This window comes from Camelus bactrianus, chromosome 9 (assembly GCF_048773025.1).
Source record: "Camelus bactrianus isolate YW-2024 breed Bactrian camel chromosome 9, ASM4877302v1, whole genome shotgun sequence".
In the NCBI taxonomy this organism is placed as follows: Eukaryota; Metazoa; Chordata; class Mammalia; order Artiodactyla; family Camelidae; genus Camelus; species Camelus bactrianus.
In genome coordinates, this window is record NC_133547.1 from 59,134,372 (window position 1) to 59,154,985 (window position 20,614).

Genomic DNA, 20,614 nt, shown 5'->3' on the forward strand with positions numbered 1-20,614 from the left:
ATGCACAGGACATGGTGTGCCGGCCCCCTCCCGATATTTGGAAGCTATTATGCTGCCTCTCGAATTTCCTTCTAGGCTGAAGAGCCCCAATTTCTTCAGCCTCTTCTCAGAGGCAATATTTCTCAGCCTTCAGTCATTTTCATTGCTCTCCCCTGGCCTCCCTCCAAGATTCTGTATCTTGTTTAAATAGTGAAGGCCGACACTGAACATGATTTAAGAACAGTCATGCCTGGAAAAGTAACAAAGGCCCAACTAAAATGGACTCCAGAAGGTAAATATTTTCTCAAAAAAAATCAAAGTATTACAATATTCATAATGAAAGACCGTAAGAATTAGGTTGACCAAATAAAATAATTTCTGTTGCTTGTCATAGCATTTCCTTTAATTACTGTGGTGGTTTCTGGGAGACTTCTCTGTCCCGGTAAGACTTTGCTCCTCCTCAAAAAAACCCTAAGCTTCTCTTCTCAGTCTCAGCAATTCCTTCCCTCGATACCAAAATCCTATCATCTTGAGAGATGTCCAGCCCCTCTTCTCTCAACACCAGCTTTTCCAGAAATAGCATTTCCTTTCCTGACTTCTTCAATTTCTTCTGCTTTTGGGAAGCCATCCTCCTGCCTGGCTGCACGGCCTGCCTCCCCTCTGGGTGCCATTCAGGGGCCTGGGGAGGAGGCCGAGTGTGTCAGGGGCTGCCCAGGCCCCACTGATCTTAAGAGACACAGCGGAGACACCAGTCAACTTCTACGTGGCAAATCTCTCCGTGGGGTTTGGGAGCAGGGGGGACAGGGCACTGGCCCTCCTGTGGAGGAAGAATCACATCAAGGGCAAAACCACAACAGAGAGGTGGCGCTAAAGAAATGGGACCTTGGAACAACGGAGCCGCCAGCAGAACCGGACTCCAGGATGCTCGATAAACAAGCTGGCTTTGGGCTCATTTAAAACAAGTTTAAAAAGTTGTCAATATTACATAATAGGAGAAGGAAGGTGACCGGTGAAAAAAGCAAAAAAAAAAAAAAAACCCATCTCCCACCGCACAGACCCAGCCTAGTTACTGTGGGTGGATTAAGGATGTGCCTGCTCCCTGACTTGATGGCCTCACTCCTGTGTTGGGGGGAGACGCACCGGGGGCTGGAGGGCAGCCCCGCACTCTACCTGTCCACTTGCTCTGGTCCTTCTCGCCTCCACCCTCCTGGTCTTTAGCAAGCTCCTCGGGATCAGCAGCCGCTTCACTGGGCCCTTCAACATCTTCAATGGCTTCTTCTGAAAGAGAAGAAAAACAAAATGTCAAGGATTAAATAAAAGCAGACAGAAGATGAAGGACTCTCGGCTCCTACTCCAGAGAAGTGCCAACCACAGAACAGAGCCAACGACTGTCCTTCCTCTCCTCCCAGCGGCCCCTGCAAGGCTGACGGCACCACAGATACACCGAGGTCTGGGTATGCAAGGGGGACCCTCCTGCCCTGCTTGTCAGTATGAGATGGCAACTTGCTCTAGACATGTGGACAGGAGGTATCTCCAGATGGATGCTGAATGCCTCATTTGAGCTTTTCTCATTGAAAAGCTAATCCTGTTGAAGAAATAGCTCCATCTGAGTTCCTGAAATGCACACAAGTCTTTTACACTTGAAGATGTGAAAGGAACCCCATGTTTGCTTCGTGCCTGGTTCCAGCCACGCTGCGTCCCGACACCAACGAGACTAGATCCCACCTCTCACCCCGGCAGGGCCTCGTGGTGCCTGTGCACAGGCCAGGCCACGATGGGAGAACTGTACGGTCATTCACATCCTGAAGAATCACAGAATATCAGCGATATGACTTCATCACTGTGAAGAGGTCTAGAAAACACACTTCTGTGCGCATGCCAGGGACCCGTGGAGAGAAGCTGGTTTTGAAGAGAAAGGGAAAAGAAGCTGTAACAGAACCATACACTTTCCTTTTGAAGTCATTCCATTCTTTACCCACCACAGGCTTAAGACTAACCAGGGAAACTCCCCCCAGCTCAGCACACACTGCTTTAGTGAAGGAAAAAGAATGATCATTTCTAGCATTAGGTTTAATGGTGAAGTAAAACACCAATTGCCCAAGTGGGGATAAAGAGATATTCTTCCTGGCCCTTTGGATCATCATCCAAAACATTAATTAAGAAGGGTTAAATGAATGAATGAGGCAGGCAAACCAAGGTGAGTTCAGAACATCATTAGGAGACTCTGAAGAGCACACCTTCCTGGGTGAAGAGACTCTGGAGCCCAGCCCCCACCACCGTCACCGAGGCTGGCACTGGACCAGATCCATGAAGCCAAGGACGAGGGTCCAATCTAGGACCATGGACTGGGGATTCTGTCCAGTGTCATCCTAGGTGATTCCAGCCCCAACTCTACTTTTCACCATTTCAAGGTGTAATACCCTCCAACTCTCCAGAAAATAGAACCTTCCATCTCACAAAGGAAGTAAAAAGAGATCAAAATAAACTGATCTCAGAGGGTTTATAAAACACTTGAGGAAGAAAGTACCTATTTAAAGCCAGATTCTCCTAACTCTTCCCCAAAAGACAATGGAAGTCCAAGAACTGACAAACCAGACTAGGGGTTAGAGAATATTCTTTCTCCATTACCATCAGCAGGGGATGTTCGACACGGTCACGGGGAACACGGATGAGAGAAGATACTGCTTATTTTCCTCTCCAACTAAGAGCCTTCCACATACAATTTTTTCATCTCCTGTTTGTCTCACTGCCTAGTACAGCTAACATCAAGTCTCCCCAAACCTACCCTTAGTTCAGAGAAGAATCAAGCAACCATGCTTTGAAGTCAGTCAAATATACAGCACCATACTAAACTATACACCCTTTAGTAGAGAAAGAAAAATTATACACAAAGTGCTAGTTGAGCAATAACAAGCGAGTTACACAGTGTGATATATGTCCCATCTTAATTATCTCTAGGCAGGATGCGCAACGCACATTTTTGGTTTTTGATAAAACTGTTCGATGCTATAATGATAAAATCCATCTTTGAATGGTGATACTAGCATTCAATCGATATTATTAAACTGGGTCTACCCAAAGTAGCTAGGTCTCCCCAAAGTAGCTAGGTCTCTTAAGATATACTCATCTGCCCCAATGCATCCTGTGATACAAAACATCTGTAAGTATCCATACAATAATCACATGTGACTATGCAAAGAGAAGGTTCAACGGTCCCTCCTCTCCAGCGTGAGCACAGGCACACACACACATTATCACCTTAGACAGAGAGAATCTGACACCGACAAAACAGGGGACACCTCGATGTGATGAACGGTGTCTGAAGGTGCTATTCTCAGAGGCAGGAAGAAATTTACCCACTGGGAGGCCATCTCCAGGGCCAGTGCCTCTCTCCTGTGAATTATGTGGGCTGCAGCCATCCCAGCAGAGTGTTAAGAACTCACGGTCACTCTGGCACTGACCTCAGTTCTTTGAGCCTTTCCAAACACATCTATTCAGAAGACAGAGACTGACGAAAAAGCACATCATTCATGCGATGAGCAAGGAAACCACATGGTGCTTTGTGACTACTCCTGGAGGCCTCATTCTATGAGCCTACTTGGGTCTTTGCTTTCTTCCCTCTCTGCCCAGCTACAAGCAGAAAAGTGAAGGCAGTTTTGTTCCAGTGAGAGGGCAGATGATAGAGGTTAACTCTGGAACTTCTTTTTCTTCTCTCTCTTTCTACCCCTCTCCTTCTTTCCTTTTCTTCTTAAAGATTTAAAAATCAAGTCCTCTTCTTTTTGAGTTTCTAGGTTTAATATTATCATTTGTGACTCATTCACCAAAGAGCTGTTATATGCTTGGTGGAAGAAATGATTAAGAAACTCCTGCACAAGCCAGCTTCCTTTACAAGCAGATCATGTCCTCACCCCCCGCTAAAAACCAGGTCCCATTCAGCCAAGCAGGCGCTTCCCTGCAGTTCTGCGTGTGACCTACAGGTGTCGCCCTCTGCATGATGAGGCCTGGAAGGGCAGCCGACTGCAGGAGGCAGACACTGTCTGGGCCGCCTAACCTGAGCATGTGGAAATAATATACGTCTTCAAGTCAACTGTCTGGTCCTGGGGAAATAAAATAGGACATTCATAAGCAGTTACACCATCTGTCTTTATACCATCATCATCAACAGCAAGGGTAAAAAGAGCTCTTTAAAATGGATAAAAGCCCAGACTGACAGTAACCAGAAAACTGTGAGCTCTGAATACCAATAAAGGTAGAGAAATGATTAAAAAACAGAGATACAAACTATGAATTTGTCTGGACAGCTCGGAGCCACAATGCCTTGCAGGCGGGGTTACGTTTTATTGGTCCCCAAAGCCTCCGGCAACCTCACTCACTAAGACCTGCGCCTCGGGCACCCACGGGCAGGGCCAGGGTCCCCCTGCACTGGGGACACATGGGAACCACAGGCAGGATGGCACCCAGCTCTGAAACAGAGCCGCATCCACACTCTGAGCTCCTGGGGCGGGTTATCCAGCCCGCATTCCCTTTAGGCATGTGTATCTGATACTCAGAGCACAGAGCAGAGGCAAGATATTATCCCTACAGATCACAGAGTGTATCACCCCCATCCTGTCCCCTGAAAAGTCAGCGGCAACTGGCCGGGGTCATTACAGAACTCAATTGTTTTTTCTATAATATCAGCTACTGACAGATGGTGGGAACACGTGAAGACCTGATGGATGATGATCCAATTTTATCGGGAAAACCCTGTCTTTCCCTCAGAAGATGAAGTTACTCTCCTTCCCTAAGACATGCAACAACAACTGCACCATTTTTAGGGCCAAAAAAGACAAATCAAAACCATCTTCTCCCTGAAGAGCTGAATGCTGTTTCAGAACCCAACCAGAACACACTAGGATGCCTCCTCGGTGCAGCCAGACCCGGGCATGGAGGTCACCTCTGCCCCACACGCCCTGCCTGCTCTTGGCAGGAGGCAGCGGGCCCCACCATCTCAGACAGAAGGTCTCTTCTTCAGAAGACCCCACACGAGGCGTCTCTAAACTCCACTCCAGAAACAGACTTCACGGATACACCCCATAGTAGCCCTCAAACTAGGGCCCCTACTCCTGTTCGGATGTATTTCCATGTTAAAGGGTTAGGGAAATAGAAGCAAATCTTGAATAATTGTGAGGTCCCCTTAGTGTCCCTTCTGCCTTCAACTTCCATGTAAAACACAGGCTGAAGACTTTTAAAAAAAATCTCCTTCCATCCACCTCCTTTTCACAACTGCCTCTCCCAGACAGCACTTCCTATCGCTCACCCACGTCTTTGGTTAAGGGCAAAGCCCTCAGGTGTAAGAATTTCTGCAGATAATACATTCTCAAATGGACTAGGGCAGCTTGGGCTTTGGGGTTGATGATACCACAGCACCAGAAAATTTCCCTTCAGTCAAGGTGGGTTTGCTCACCGCCAATGCAAATGGTTCTCATTACGTACCTTATACTTCCCATGTTGGTGATGGTGACTGTGTGTGCCAACTTGGCAGCCCCATGGCGATCTGCAATAATTTTATGAATAACCTGGAAATGGGCTGGTGGAAGGAATACCAGGTGGGGGCATCACCACGAAGTCAGCAATCACCACCACCTCACACGAATCTCCGAACATGTCAGTCAGGAAAACGCGCCAACTGCTAAAAAACGATACTGTTCACTTAACAACCAGGGCCGAGGGCTGTGCTCGTTGGGTGTGTTTTACAAATCAATTACAGACTTGAAGAAGAGGAGATCATCAGTGATTGAGATTCATCCTAACTGTTCCTAACTTCATGGAGACTAAGTCAAACCTTCTCTCAAACCTGACAAAACCCGCACGGGGCCTTGATGATAGAAATTTGGAAATTCTACTCAAAACCAGGATGTCTCTTCCCAAGGCTCAGGAGATCGTGTTACTTAAATAATACACCAATCTGGGATCCCCGAAGAATGAATTTGTTCTTTCCTTTTTCTTTGGGGGGAGCGGTGTTTGAGGGTGGAGGGGAGTGAACTAAAGTGTGTTTGCCTGTCGGCAGGCTCGAGAGCTGAGAAACATTAGCTGTCATGAACCACAATCAAATCAGGTTTGAAATATTTAGCAGTGGCTTGGAAAATGCGGCGGGGTAGCTCTGACAGGAGAGATGTGCACAGACACCCACTTTCCATTATAATGGAAATATCAGGCCTGCTCTGAATATGTATAACCCAGAAAAATGTATTGATTTTTCATTCGGCATTAAAAAAAATGAAATAGCCTGCAGCTGTCAAAAGCCTTTTGTTAAAAGCTCATCTTTCCTGGAATGAGGTTTACCAGAAACAAGTTTTAATTGTATATTGGACCTCTTCTTTGAAAAACAAAATAACCAGTCTGCTTACTTTGAAGATAGGGTTAAAGCTTTTCCTTTCTCCATTTTCAACCTAATTAACCAAGGATAACCACTGAAGCAGGCGGGAAAGGCCCGGCACACGTGGGCCAGCAGGAGGGACATGGAGGGTGGCAGCCACTTTGGCTGGATCCTCTGTGGTGAGTAGCGGAGGGAATCCACGATTATGTCTTGTCCTCTGGTTCCTGAAAGTCCAGTGCCAGTGCTGGGCTCTATGGCTACAGATTCACCGTGGGACACTGTGGCTGATCGGCTGTCCTGCAGCCCTGGCCGGCTCCACTGGAGCACGAGTGCAGAGCACCCCAGCTTGCCCAGTCCTCTCACCTCTTGTTATCCAGAGGCACCTCTAATGGCTGGACATATTCTACAGAATACGCACGCTTTATTTTGCAGATCCCGGTCAAATCAAATCCTAGATGATGGCAAAGGTCTAGACTGCTTATTTCAAATAAGATCCAGTGCATTGAAATTCTGCGACAAGAGAAACTTGTAACAGGATGTGATCTGCAGTGTTGATGGACAGACAGGTCTGCTGCTCCAGCTCATCACCTCTAGTCCTGTCTTCCCTCCACAAGTCATGGAGGGAGAGGTGAATGGTGGCGGAGCTTGTGGCCGCGCCCACAGGGGTGGGCCACTAACTATACCATTCTCCCTCGTGGCATTCTGGCAAGTGTGCTCTCACTGAATGTGACCACAGGTCCTAGGAGCAGGTGACCCTCCATGTGCCCTGGGCTATTGCAAATGCACGGTGACTCCCAGACCCAGGACGCAATCATCTCCTCCACGACATTCCCAAACGCATTTTCTCAAATGTCGACACCATGGTTTTTACTCCACAGTGTCGTCTTTCCAACCCTGACAACATGGCTTTTTGAGCGACAGTACCACAGCCCCAGAAATTTTTCCTTAAATCAGGGTGCTTTTTGCTTCCCACCAATGCAAACTATTGATTTAACACACGAATCCTTGGACTTCGCATCTCAGTAAAGGTGACTGCACGTTCTCACTATGCCCACAGAACAGGGAACTTACTACCTGGAAGTTCTTTGTGGGTGATCATCTGAATATTATTTTTAATTGCTGGCAAACCTTGTCTATTTCATTTTCTACGTTTTCACAGGGTATAGATTAATCAAGGAAAAGGCGGAATCACAAGACGAAGGGCCGAGGATCCACATCAACACTGGTGAGCGAAACATTTTGAGACACAATGCTCAGAGTCTAGGCGGGAAACCTTCCAGGTGAGGATGAGGGTGGGTGGGAGGGCAGAGCCGGCAGGGGTTCCGAGGCTGGGGCATTCCTTTATTCATCAGAAGTGTCCTATTCTCCCACCTTCTCAGGATAAGATGCCTTTTCCAGCAGATGCGAGACCTCCGGGGCACTGACAGAACCCAAGGCACTTGGTGGAACGTATACCCTCTGGCGAGCGGCTGCCTTCCTGCACTCCCGCGGGCCCGGCCTCTCCAGACCCTCTCCTCAGACCCTCGCACCAGGCCTGGGGGCACAGAGCATGGGGCAGGGAGGGGTCAGCTCCCCTCCAGGTCAGCCTCATCCCAGGCAAAACTTTCCACGTCGTCACACGTCTAAGGTCTCCGCCAGGCGAGGCCACTCTGCTGAGGACCCTTCTCCTCCAGCTGGAGTGAACAGTCAGGGGTCAGCCTGGTGGCCCCACAGGGAATTTTTTTCACTTCTAGGGCATTTAAAAAAAAATGTGACCAAAAAGCTAACCAGCTGTTTTAAACACAAATGCCTTCTTGAAGGTAAAAGTTGTAAAAACGAGTTTCAGTCCTCCAAGAGGTGAGAGGACGTGAGGACGCAGAGAAGATCACACACTCCCTCCTCCAGTGACAAGTTCTTTTTCACAGGGACCCTTTCAGTGATCATTTTACCACAAGAATTCCTTTTCCCACTAGGAGTTCATTTACCAAATACACCTGGGGCCGCCGCGCCTGGGGTTTCTGGACAGAGCTTGCCTGGTGGTGGAGGTGCCAGCCTTGCACGGGGCCGCGGGGAAGACTCTGCAGGAAGACCCAGGAAAGCCCAGTGCTCAAGGAAGCGGCCCCCTCGCTGCCCCCTCCCCGACCTTCTCCCCCGCTCCGGGCTTTTGGCACCAGGCTAAAAGAATCAACACTCTGAAGGCAACTCCGGGTATTATTAAAATGACTAATTGGAGAATAGAGACCATTTATGCTTTTGTATATTTGAAGATCTTGCCACTGTTTATAGAAACAAGAAAAATGGGGCTTGTACAGCATGAGGGAGCCTGGGAAGCCGGGTCGGCTGCAGCCTGCGAGTGCAGCCCCTACTGGAGAAAGCCGGGTCCAGCAGACCAGAACGCAAGCCTGGGGGAGCCCCTGCATCTGCCTTTTGCTTGGCTTCACCTCTAACTTGAGCATCGACAGGAGAGCATCTTTGGGGTCCAAAGAGGCCACGGCCTGCTCAGGCCTCCCAGAGAAGAGTCTCGCTCCCAGCGGCCCTCCTGCGCAGACAGCACCGCTGCATGGCGAGCGGGGGTCCTGCCGCCCTTCCTCTCCCGGGCAAGGCCGCTTGGTCATTTGAACAGTTCGTCGAAACTGTGCTGGAATGAAGGGGGTGGGTGGGGGTCATGAGAGGGGAGAAAGGGAGGAACCGCCTAGAGCCAGTATTGCAACCAGTTTCATTTATGTGTGTGCTCAGCACAAGCACCTGGGCCGCCCCCTGCAGAAACGCAGAGAGGATGAAAGCCTGTGTGCGGTGACAAAGCACAACGGGAAGAAATATGTCACTGACTCGCCTGGTGGCTATTCCCAGGAAGATCTTTTTTTTTTTTTTAAACAACTAAAAGATGTGAGTTCCAGTGTGTAAAAAAACACAAACCCAGCCCTGAAATGGTTTCAGAATCCACGCTACACCAGAAACCCAGCTCCATCCCAGAACTCTGAAGTACGCTGGATTCAGCGGGGATTAATTCCCCGGGACTTCTATGGAGCCACGGCTGCTGCTGCTGCTACTTCCACACACGAAACGTAAAAAAGGCAAATTCCCCAAGCATGTTTGTAGCGGAGCGTGATGTGATTGTGTTGTCATTTATGGGAAATAATCGCAGGCCCGTCTCTCCCCTTCCCCCCCCCCCATTTTCCAGTCCAAATAACCATGAAAAATTACACTTCAATGTCAGGGCGACGACAAAGGAGGCGCACTCTCTGGGAGCTCAGCGGATTTGCAGGGGTTTTTCCTTTCTTTGGACAAAAACTACCTTCAATTGTACTTCATTTAAAACGTGATCTAACAAATGCATTTTGACAAGTTCTTTTCTCTTTTTCTCCTTTCTTTCAAACAGTGTTTTGCACAGTTTAACCTCACACCAAACTGGAATGTTCTGGAAAGAAGAGGCAAGCGAAAGAGAAGGTCCTTGAAACCAAGAAGAGTGGTTCCCCCCACCCTTCTGTTAAATACAAAGTCGTGGAGAGAAAGGATGACTCTAACTCAGTGTGCTGCTGAGAAAGAGAGGCAGGCAGGGAGTAAATGGGAACGTCTTGACGGCGGAATGTCTGAAAGGCAAAGGCGGAAAAAGCCAGGGTGAGTAGGCGGAGGGTCCTGATGGAGGAAGAGGGGCCTCACATGCTTACTCATCAGAAGAAACCATTTTGTGGATCTGGAAGCATCGTCTAAGGTGTCTGGATGTCCAGTCAGAACTAGTTCATGACCATGTCGGGGGTGAGGAAGGGAAGCCTCCGATGGGGTACCGCCTACCCCCCCAGTCCCTCCTCCTCTATAAAGAGGGACTTTTTTCAACCCAACGGATCTGCCTGAAAGCTTTTTAACATTCCAGGTGTGAGGCCTGAGTAGTCCCTACAAGCATCTGTCTTTCAGTAACACCCTGTGTGAAATAAACACTGCCAGGCTTCCACAGTTAGAAGGGAGAAGACAAGACAGATAAACACACATGAGTGATAGAAAGAGTGTAAATGAAAAAAATTAACAGTTTCCATTAAAGAAGTCTGGTATCACCTTCTGAGTCAAAACTGACTTGGCTTGTCAGAGAGATCTTATGCTCCATGCAAAAACAAAAACAAAAACAAAAAAACCCCCCTATGATGCATTTTCTATTTTATTTATTTTTACTTGGAAACTGTTGGAAATACATGGATGAAAAAACAAAACAAAACAAAAACAAAAACAAAAACAAAACAAAACAAAAAAGCCCAAAGCCATGGCAGGCCTGTAAGTGTACTTAGGCATCTCTATACAAATGAAGGTGTATACAGGAAATGCACAGGATAGTCCAGAAGTGGTATCAGATGACGGTGATTAGGACCTAATGGTCTAAGTGAAACCTTGCAGGAGGGCTCTCCTAAAGGGGGCACCAGCACTGATGGACACAATCTGCGGAACGACAGCAAAGAAGGAAGGTAGGGGGTGGCCCTGCAGACCCGAGGTGGCACAATGAGCAGGAGACACAACGTGACAACACCGAAGGGAAGGATGGACTATTTGGGGCGAAGACAGGCAAAAACGGGAAATAAAAGGGGAAAAGGTGAATATTTTTGTTTCTGGGCATCAAAACAAACAGCACATAATGAAGAAAGATAAAACCATTACTCCAGGGGTCTGAGTAACGTGACAAATGAGGGACTCGAGTTTCCAGTCCCTTTGCAGCCTCACTCTTATGCCCATACAGTCTGAAGGGTCTCCGGCTTGTGAAGCACAGGTCGCTGGCCGAAGTACCAGTCTGCTCCCATCCGAGGGCTGCGGCGCGAGGGGCTGTCAACGAGCTTCACTTTGCACGATCATAAGCCACTTCTATGCACAGCTGGTAAAACAAGCTGATTCATAAAAACAGCACAAAGGCTTACGCTTTCCAAACCAAATCTGGGAACAGACGTCAGGCCAACTTCAGGCAACGCTGCACCCAGAAAAGCACCGGTTAAACCTGACCGCCCCTTGGCCAGACCCAAGCATGTGCAAAGGTCACTGCATACGTAACAGCATTGCACATTCCAGAATGCAGCGCTAGAACCTCATGTGAACCTGGAGGTGGCCCAGAGCAGAGTCTTACACCCCCAAGCATGCCCCGGGGTGGGGGCCCTGAGGTGCCTACCACACATTCACAGCGGCTAACAGCCTGCCTCTGCCGGAGCACTGTCGGTCACACCAAGACATTTAAAAATGTGCCCCCACGTGGAGAGTTAAAAACCCGGTCAGTCTCAAAATCATCAAGTCCCCAAATGCACTTCAGTCTGAAACAACTAGGGAGCAGAAGCAACATGTTTTAGTGGACACTTCTGGGGAAACTGCAAAGAAAGTGAAGCAGGAAGCTGAGATATGGAGAAAATCCAGAGGTTTATGTTCAACAGCTTTCCTAAATTAATGGGAGGAAAAGCAGATGGAATTGCTAAATTGTGGTCTTTTTTAATGTGCACCTTGTATAGCTCTTCTGTGTTTAAAGGGAGAAAGGAAATTCTTGGATCTTTCTCCTTCTTTTTAGAAACTTCCAAAGTTACACCAATGGTTGAACACAAAGCCTCTATATTTTTAAAATTTGGACCCTGTTGAATGAAATGGTCCTTTTCTAGGGTTTAACAAAATGCCACCACTCCTACCACAGCACTCTAACCACACTCAGTGATTTTAGCTACAGCATCCCATCCTCAAATCTCCCAGAGCTACTAACTGTATCTTAGTCTCAGCCTCAGGACCCTGTGGGCATTTATTCTGCTTTGCCTCCCGTAAGGGATTTCGTAGACCTAGGAACAGGCTAGTATTCCCTGAAAAGCAAGGAATACATTACACTCCCCAAATGTATAATGCAATGTATCTCAAGGCACAAAAACACACAGTCATGACCACCAAGGCAAGCAACTCACTTAAAGAACTTAAATTCCAGACTCACACCCGTTCTCTTTAGTGGTGGGAACATTCATAAACAACTAAAACATGAAACCAAAGAGAAACTAGTGCCATGAAGGGAGAAAGTCATCAAGAAGACAGGGCAGAAAGGGCGATTCTATGACACAGAGTTGGCATTTGGGACAGTTAGGAATAAGGGAGCCAAAGAAGTTGTCAGCACGCAGTCAGACTCTAAAGAAGCCATGTTGGGTGTTTAAGCTCTTCTGTGTGCACAGTGCAACTGGAGAAACCCCTCAGGGGAAATCCTTAGGTCAGAGTCCTCCCTGAAATTCCAGAAGGGGAAGAGAGAGAAGGAAAGGAAACCTGCACTAACTAAAACGTTCTGCTTCATTTTTTAAGACCCAGATTTATTGCAAGGAAGGGAGTAACACAAGCCAAAGGTGTGACTGAGAAGTAGGCAAAAAAGCAACGCGATCTTTGAGACGAGACTGCCCAATGATGAGGAAGAGTGAGTGATTCCTCACTTACTGAGCAACATCTTTACATAAAAAAGAAGGAAGAAGAGGAGTGAAGAGGAGGATTTAGACGGTAAACAATGAGAAACTCGCCCCCCCCCCAAAAAAAAACCTAGGTAAGAGTGTATCTTAAAATTAAATATATATTATGGCAGGAAAAAAAGATCAGTTTCTGCGAAGAGATAAGTCTATGAATTAACTCAACTACTAAAAAACTTTGGTGACAGGTTGGGAAGAATAGGAATTGTGCCAGGAGAAGGGAAATGACATAAAACTGAGCCTTACAGAGAAATAAATTAAAGAATGGAGACCAAAGCCAGAAAGAAGAATGGGTCAACGGACTAAAAATTGAGATCTATGAAATTGAGCTGGAGACAAATAAGGTGGTGAAATCAGAAATTTTTTTGTTTTAGAAAATCTAAAAGGATATAAATGGAAACATATAAAATACACAATAGGCAGGGTAGTCCCAACAAAGAGAAGGCATAAAAGTATAGAGATGAGTTAAACAGACTCAGGAAAGAGAAATAATGGCTGTTTGCAGCAACCTGATCGTCAGAGGGATCTGGGGAAGCTGAAGCACCTCAACTCTGCACACCCGGAGACCAGGGCCTAGGGGAGGATTCTAAGAGCACGCAGTAAGGCAGCCCAAAGGAGGGTCTCCAAAGGAGGCTGGGGGCTCTGGCAATGGAGGAACCATGATCACAGTGACACTCAAGCAGCCAGATAAGCGCAGAAAGGAGGAAGGGGCAGCCTGGAAGGTGAGGCCTAGCTCCCTGCTCCCTGCACACTGGCTGCTCAGCAATCTTCCACAATTAAAGCTGTGATATTGAGGCAATCAGATTCTAACAGTGGTGCCATGGTTGTTCAAAGCAACTTCTAGTCTTCCTTTACGTTTGGAGACAAAAGACAGCGTGGAATAAATGGGCTTACCCAAACCAAAATGAACCAAAAAACCAGCCCCTAAAAACCCAGATATCCATGTTTCTCAGCAAACAGTACCCTGTTAACTTCCTGCCAGTGGCAACTTGGTACCCCAGAGTAAAACCATCACATCAAAGGCAGAACAAGCCTGCCTCTTTCTCTCTCCCTCCCTCTCTCCTTCCCCGCCCTCATATACTTACACACACTCTCTCTGCTCCCCCCACTTCATAACCTTTCTAGAAGAGGGGGATCCCAGAAGTGCTGCCCCTAAATGGCTTGGGGTGGTGCCCATCAGAGATACTCTGGATCCAGGGTGAGGTCCAAGGGGCTGCCACAGCCCCGAATCCCTGCCGCGTAGAACTAGGAAAAGCCAAGTAATTGCTTTTTCCCCTTCCACTAATAAGCTTTTCAGCAGAGGAAGAATTCAGCTTCCTGTAGTCAACAGACCCTTTTTTCCCTGCCTCTCCTCGCTCCAAATAATCTAAAGTGACTGCAATTTCAGTCCTGGCTCTCCAGCATTCAGCTCCACCGGCTGAGGTCAGAGGGTGTCAAGTGAGGGCTCTCCAGTTCTCTCTGCTCTGCCTTCACGCCACCCAAGCTTCTCAGTAACGGAGGCAACCTGCCTCCCCAGCCCAGCCGTCCGGTGCATCTCCAGCCCATGGCACACGGTGACTTCAGTCGGGAGTCCAGGAAATGTTTTTTAAGGCCCAGAAACACTGGGGAGAAAAAAAGTCTCCCTGCTGTAAACAACTGATTAGTAATGACCAGCTTCAGATGCTCTGGTGACCTGAGCCACTAATTTCCTGGTTTTGAGAAAATGCATTACAGTAGGACTCTTTTGTGTGTGTGTGTGTGTGTGTGTGTGGTGATTAAACCATGTGGCTGGTTGTGCGGTTTTCAGTTTAGTTTTAGGCGAATAACTTTGGTTCCTAAATTCTTTCTTAAGATCCTTCTACGCATCCGGGGCGTTGGTATCTTCAGGCCCGGCCTCGCATCAGCTGCCGGTGGACGGCTCCGGAAAGCCACCCCGCCCCCTCCTCCGCCTCATTTCCCAGATGAATGAAATGCGATTTCAATTAAGAAGGGCAGCACCAGAGCCGCCCCTTCTCCGTCTTCACGGAGATCTAGACAGAGAGCGCAGACAGAATGGAAGGTGAACAAACAAACGGACGAAGCGAGATGGATTGAATGAGAGAAAGAACAGGTGTGTGAAAGGCATGGGGGGCAGGGGTCTGGCAGGTTCCATCCCTCGGGGTGATGACGACACTGCAGTGTGGAGTGTGCAAGAGGCTCCAAGAAGGGAAACAGAGGCAGGTCTGGGGGGAGGTTCTGGAATGGAAGGAGGGAAGAGGAGGTATATCCAGGTAGGAACACGAACACCCACCCCCAAACACGCATCTCATGCACCCAGAGGAGGTGGACACTTACTTCTGGCTGCAGCCAGGCCTGTGATGGGAATTTATTTCCCTCAATTATGTGCTCTTGTCCCCAGTCTCAGTTCATCAGCACAGTGCAGCCAAGTCAATGAAAGGCTCCGTAATGAAGGAATCACATGCACGGCACCACCTGGCACCTGTCCGCTAGGCTGGGGGGCTGCAGCCACATCGGGCCCAGGATCAAGCTGACAACCCCACTCCTCCACCTCATCCCCCCGCCATGTGCTCCCATGCTCCACATCAGGGCACCCCCATCCTGCCCCAGGAGCGTTTGGCCTGGGTGCCGCTTTCTTTGACATAATCACAGGTGCCCTAATTGCAAAGAGAAGAAGGAAAGGGCTAGCAGAGTGGGACTGCTCAGTCCAAAATGCCGGCTACTTTCCTGTACTCCTGTCTGGGTAAAATCCTTCACTGCAAAGAGCCAAATCATGAAAGTCAACACCAGGCACCTTGAAAGCCTCCATCTGCTTAAGTTCTTATTATCTAATAATGACCATAATGGTAGTAATACAACCATCATGCAACTGAAGCAGAGACTGTAATTACTCCCATTTCACAGATGAGGAAAATGAGGCTGAGAGGTTAAAATACTGGCCAAAGCCACAGAGCTGATGCCAAGGTCCACGCGTTTATTTAACTAGCTCCCTTTAGAGTCGCGGTTGTGGCCTCCCCAGGAGAACTTGTGCCATCTGTCCACTCGCCCTCTCACCACTCATCGCACGGCCACGGAGCACCTGTGCTGGGCACTGACTATAGCTGTGAACAAGAAAGCTAGAGGCCCTGCTCCCCAGGGGCAGGGGTAGGAAGGAGGTGGGCAAGTAAGGCAGACAAAAGGCAGCTAAACAAGTGGACGGACTTCCAGTGAGACGCTGATCAGGGAGAAAACTAAAGCAGGGATGGCGGGAAAGGCACCCCAGGGATTATTTCACAGGGGAGACTCAGGGAGGAACGCAGAGAAGTGGGAGTGTGGGCACAGAGGTCTTCCAGGAGGAGAGGACCAGCAAGTGCAAAGGCCCAGGAGTGGGAGGCAGGCAAGACCATGAAAGAACAGCAGGTGCAGAGCGGAGGAGGGGCTCGGAGATGAGCTCAGACGGGTCCTGGGTGCAAGTCTCATTGCCACTGTTGGACACATAAGGTTCTTGTGTGAAAATCAGAATGAGGGGCTCCCCTTTCAGCACCTGCCCTGGGCAGATATGGCCCTGGACTCACCGCCCTGCTTGTTAGGTTGAATCTGGGATGGACTGGGCCCTCGCTCACCCCCTAAGCAGAGGGCTGTCCCCTGTGGGGACAACCTACACAGCCTGCATGGCTGCCCTGGGAGGGCTTTCCGACAGAAAGTCTACTGTATTTCCCTAAGTGTGCACATGTGTAATATATAAATGCACATATAGATCAAATCTCCTTAAGCCTTTCCCTTTACTTGGGGGTGGGGAGGAGCTGACCTTGAGGTGAGGAAGTGCCAAGAGGAGAAAAGGAATAGTGACTATCCTTTGATGTGATAGTAAGTGGACAGTCCTGACAGCCATACACCAGAAGCACCCTCAGACCATCATTATCCAAAGCATCTCCCTGAGAAGGGGAAGGGATAGCGCCAGGACAGGGTGAAGGACTCAAGGCTCAGCATGGCTGCAGCTCCAACCTATAAATTCACCACCTACCATTCCGCACGTCCCTTCTCTGAACCCATATTGCTCTTTCACATCAATGAATTTCTACACACTCTGCAAACTTAATAACCATACAAAGCTATGTGACTTTGGCAGGACTGCTATTGTAATGCTAGTTCTTAGTACAGGATGAATTTGGGGAGGTGGGTGGGCAGTACTGTTGTGGAAAAAACTCTGCTCCACTCACCACCACATAAAAGGTGTCTCCCCCTAGTGACCACCACCGGCACACCACCCTCCACTGTCCGGGGGCTGGAGCCAGGTAGCTAGGTACAGGTAGACTGGCATCACCTGTCCCTTCAGGCTGTATTTGGCCCTGATCCTCAGCCAGCCATCTCAAAGGACCCTGGGAGCACCAAGACAGAATCAGAGGTCAGGTGTGCAAGTGTTCTGGGCTTTGCTATAGAACATTAATGGGGGAATCCAGAGCACCTCCAGGGTAGTTGGTCCATACACTGTTTCCATGGCTAGAAGACAAGAGGAGCTGGATCTGGACCAGAGGGAGACAGGGAGGGACTTGGAGGAAAACAAAAGAAGTGAAGTAGGGGCAGGTGATGGGGGCCTCCTGGAGGAGCCCCTTACAGGGCTGCCAGGGATGGACCAGAAAGGCACGACCTGAGGGCAGAGCAGTACAAGAAAGCATGAGGCAGGGGAGGGTAAGTGATGGGTGCAGACCCAAAGGCCAGAAATTGGGAGGTGAGTGGTACAGGATGCAAAAGGGGGCCAAATCCATCAGAGCTTAAAATGAACACTAACTCGAGTTTCCAGTGATGGGAAGACTGAGGAGGAGGCTGGGAAGAGGGAGCCGTCGCCCCTTCTGCACATCATGCCATTCAAGTCATCATTGGGAGAACTGTTTGGGGGGAAGGGGCCAGAATAATGACTGGAGCCTTAACTTGGCTGCTGCCTTTTACAGTACACTTCCCAGAATAAGCTGCCCCAAGACTTCATCCATCACCAAAAAAGGCAACTATAAAAACACTCGTGGCCAGCCCCTTCCCTCACACCCGCACTGTCATCCTGCCCTTGGCTGGGGTTGGGGGGTGGGGGAAGGCGGCTCAGGCCAGGACTAATTGCTCTGGCTGACGCTGTCGCTGTGCGGTGAGGGGGCCGCTCCCTGCGCTGTGCAGTTAGGAACTTCCCAAATCATTAACCTTTCTCGGAGTGCATTGTACTGGGAGGTGCTCCCTCTGCAGCCTATTCAGGAGCCCTATTGATCTGCCGCACACTCGGTGCCTTCAAAGTTGTTTATGATCAATATGTAAATTGCCCATGGCATTGATCTAGTATTAATTTTCAATTAGGGAATCCACAAGGGGTCTCTGAGGGTCAATACCTAACAATGCAGAGGAAACTCCGCTGAGGAGTATCGGGTATGATGCTGATAAAAGCTTCCCTAAGCCTCTTACTCAGTACTTCCAGGCCCTCAGGACTGTCACCTTTGCTCTGGCAGATTTGGTTCCCTCCTAAATCAGACCCCTCTGGCCGCCTCCCAGGCTCGATTTGTGGCTGTTGCCCTGTATGCACCCCCCACCCCGCCCCCACAGGGACACTCCCTGGCCTGCCTGTGCAGACCCCCAACACCCACCCTCCTGATCCGATGCCCCAGGACATGCCTCCGTGTCTCCCCATGCCACACCCAGCCCCAGGACCACTCTCTCCCCCAGCTCCCCAACCACACATACCTTCTTCCTCCCTCTCCCTCGTTTCTGCTTAGTCACGGAACGTCACCTTGGCATGCTGCCATGGCTAGAGCTGGCGAGCTGCACGGTCCCCAGAAATCTCAGGCAGTCAGGCAGAGCCGCCGGGCTGCCAGGTTATGCTTGGCAAACAACCCACTGATGTCATTTCAAAAAACCAGGGGGGAAGGAAAAAGGCACAGCTTCAAATCATCTGTTTCTCCTTTCTTTCTTCTAGCAAAATTTTTCTTCCTAATTGAACACGGAGGTAGGGGGCTGGGGGGATGTTAATTACTTCACCACTTGTTCATGGTTCCCAGAAGAGGCCATGGCCCGCCCTCCAGGAGCGCAGGGCAGTGCGTGTGAGCCACTGATGGGGGGTGTCCCTGGGGACAGCGTGCCCAGCTGGGACTGGAGTGACCCGGGGACTCAGTCATTCCATTACAGCCCCTAACAGCCCCTGAGAGACTCGCGTGGGAAAGCTTTGTGGCCAAAGGAGCTGGAAGAGGAAAGTGCGTACGGCCCTCCTCCCAGCAGGTACAGGGGACACAGCTGCGCTCCAGCCCGGGGCCCAGCAAGGACTCCATCTGCCTTCTCCTCTCCACCAGGGCTCTGAACGCTCCCGGTTTTCCTTCTTTGCATCATTTGAAATAAACCCTCCAGAGTCTCAGGTTCTCTCACAACCCAAGACCCTGCTTGAAGACCCAACTCCATCCTGAGTAGGGTGGTTGCCTGGCCCCTTTCGGTGCCGTCACTCATGGCGCAAACCAGCGCATTAGCTAGCCGGGCTAATTGGTTTATGGATAACATTAATTACCATGTTGCTCATTAATGGATGAAATCTTTATTGGTGCCATTGATCAGCAGACTTGTTAGCTGGCCTCCTAACCAATGGCGGATGTAACAAGCTCTCTTATTGGCATATCAATTAATGCAATCAATTCCTGGCCAGCGGCTGCCATTCGCTTCCCTGATTGTTCAGAGTCAGGAGACAGAGCCGTGTCAAGCATCCCTTCACTTAGAATTCCTGGCTCTTGACTGACCTCCAGGTGGTCTCTCTGCCACTTGGGGCTCAACCATTGAGACCAGAAAAAAAAATTGCACCTAGCCTCCCGCCCGCCGCCCTGCTCTGTCTGAAAATCACCATTCCGTGTGCTGTGGTGACAAAATTGCTACAGTCTATCAGGACATGTAAGTTAGGAGGAAAGGTGTGAGGGGCTGGGGACTGCTACTGCAAACAGGAGGACTGCAGGAATCAGGAGTTTCAGGACTAGGCACTGACAGAAATGACTGAGCCCGAGGCAATGAGGGACCAGCCTGAAAACACAAACCACTGCCCTCAGCCCTCTGCTCACCTGGGGAAGCTTTCTCAGACCTCTCAGGCCCCCGATCCACAATCACACCTGCCGACCACACCGAACGGCATCCTCCCCACTCAGTGCCTCCAACGGACAGGCTCTGTGTGAAAACACTGCTGCCCATCTTAAATCCCAAGGATGGAAAAGGACTTGTCACACAGAAACCAACACCCCACTATCACCACCGGAAAATTTCCATATACAAGTGGCGTTCTAATGATTGTCGAAATGCACACAATAAACTGGTTCAACAGCTCTAATATCACTGTCCAGTCACAGTTGGGGAAAAAACTTCCCTGAGCAGCAACATGTCTTTGGTTAGGTGGTCTCAGAAAAGGCTCAGGGGATAGGGGGTGTGGGGTGAATCCACAGAACCATGGATTCAGAGCTGACCCTACCGATGACTAGCGACCACCAGGGCACTGAGGCCATCGCAAAGGGCATGAGCTTTGAGGGGGGACGTGGGGAAGTCCTGACCCCCAAGACATGCTTTAAAAGGATTAACTGGAGTTTGCCTCAAAAGGGAGCAGTTTGAAATATTATTCCAGATTTGTTTCTAAAAGCCAAAAATAAATTTAAAAAGGGAAGCAAATCACTACTCCACTCAGTGGTGTAGTGCTATTAATAAACTTTGCAAACACATTTAACTGGAGGAGAGGGAGTACAAGCAATGAGAAGTGGTGAAAAGCAGGTGGGGGGCAGGGAAGAAAGCAGCTTTTGGTAGAGCGGTGACAGAGCACAGGAAGCCGGCGAGGCCACAGCTAAGGGACATAATTCTCAGAGCTTGAAACCATGGCTCAGGGCTTCTAGGATAAACAGCAGAAATATTT

General features: G+C 49.3%; 1 protein-coding gene across 8 annotated transcripts in view; it reads right to left on the minus strand.

Moving 5' to 3' along the window:
- The window catches only part of ZFHX3 (zinc finger homeobox 3), a 237,038-nt gene that overhangs the window by 42,476 nt on the left and 173,948 nt on the right, over positions 1–20,614 (minus strand). For 7 of the 8 annotated variants that reach the window (XM_074370498.1, XM_074370496.1, XM_074370503.1 and 4 more), the window contains one exon: positions 1,150–1,257. In XM_074370498.1, the coding sequence (XP_074226599.1) occupies positions 1,150–1,257 (108 nt within the window). The remainder of the gene's footprint in view (positions 1–1,149; positions 1,258–20,614) is intronic. The other variant, XM_074370501.1, reaches the window with a different exon arrangement.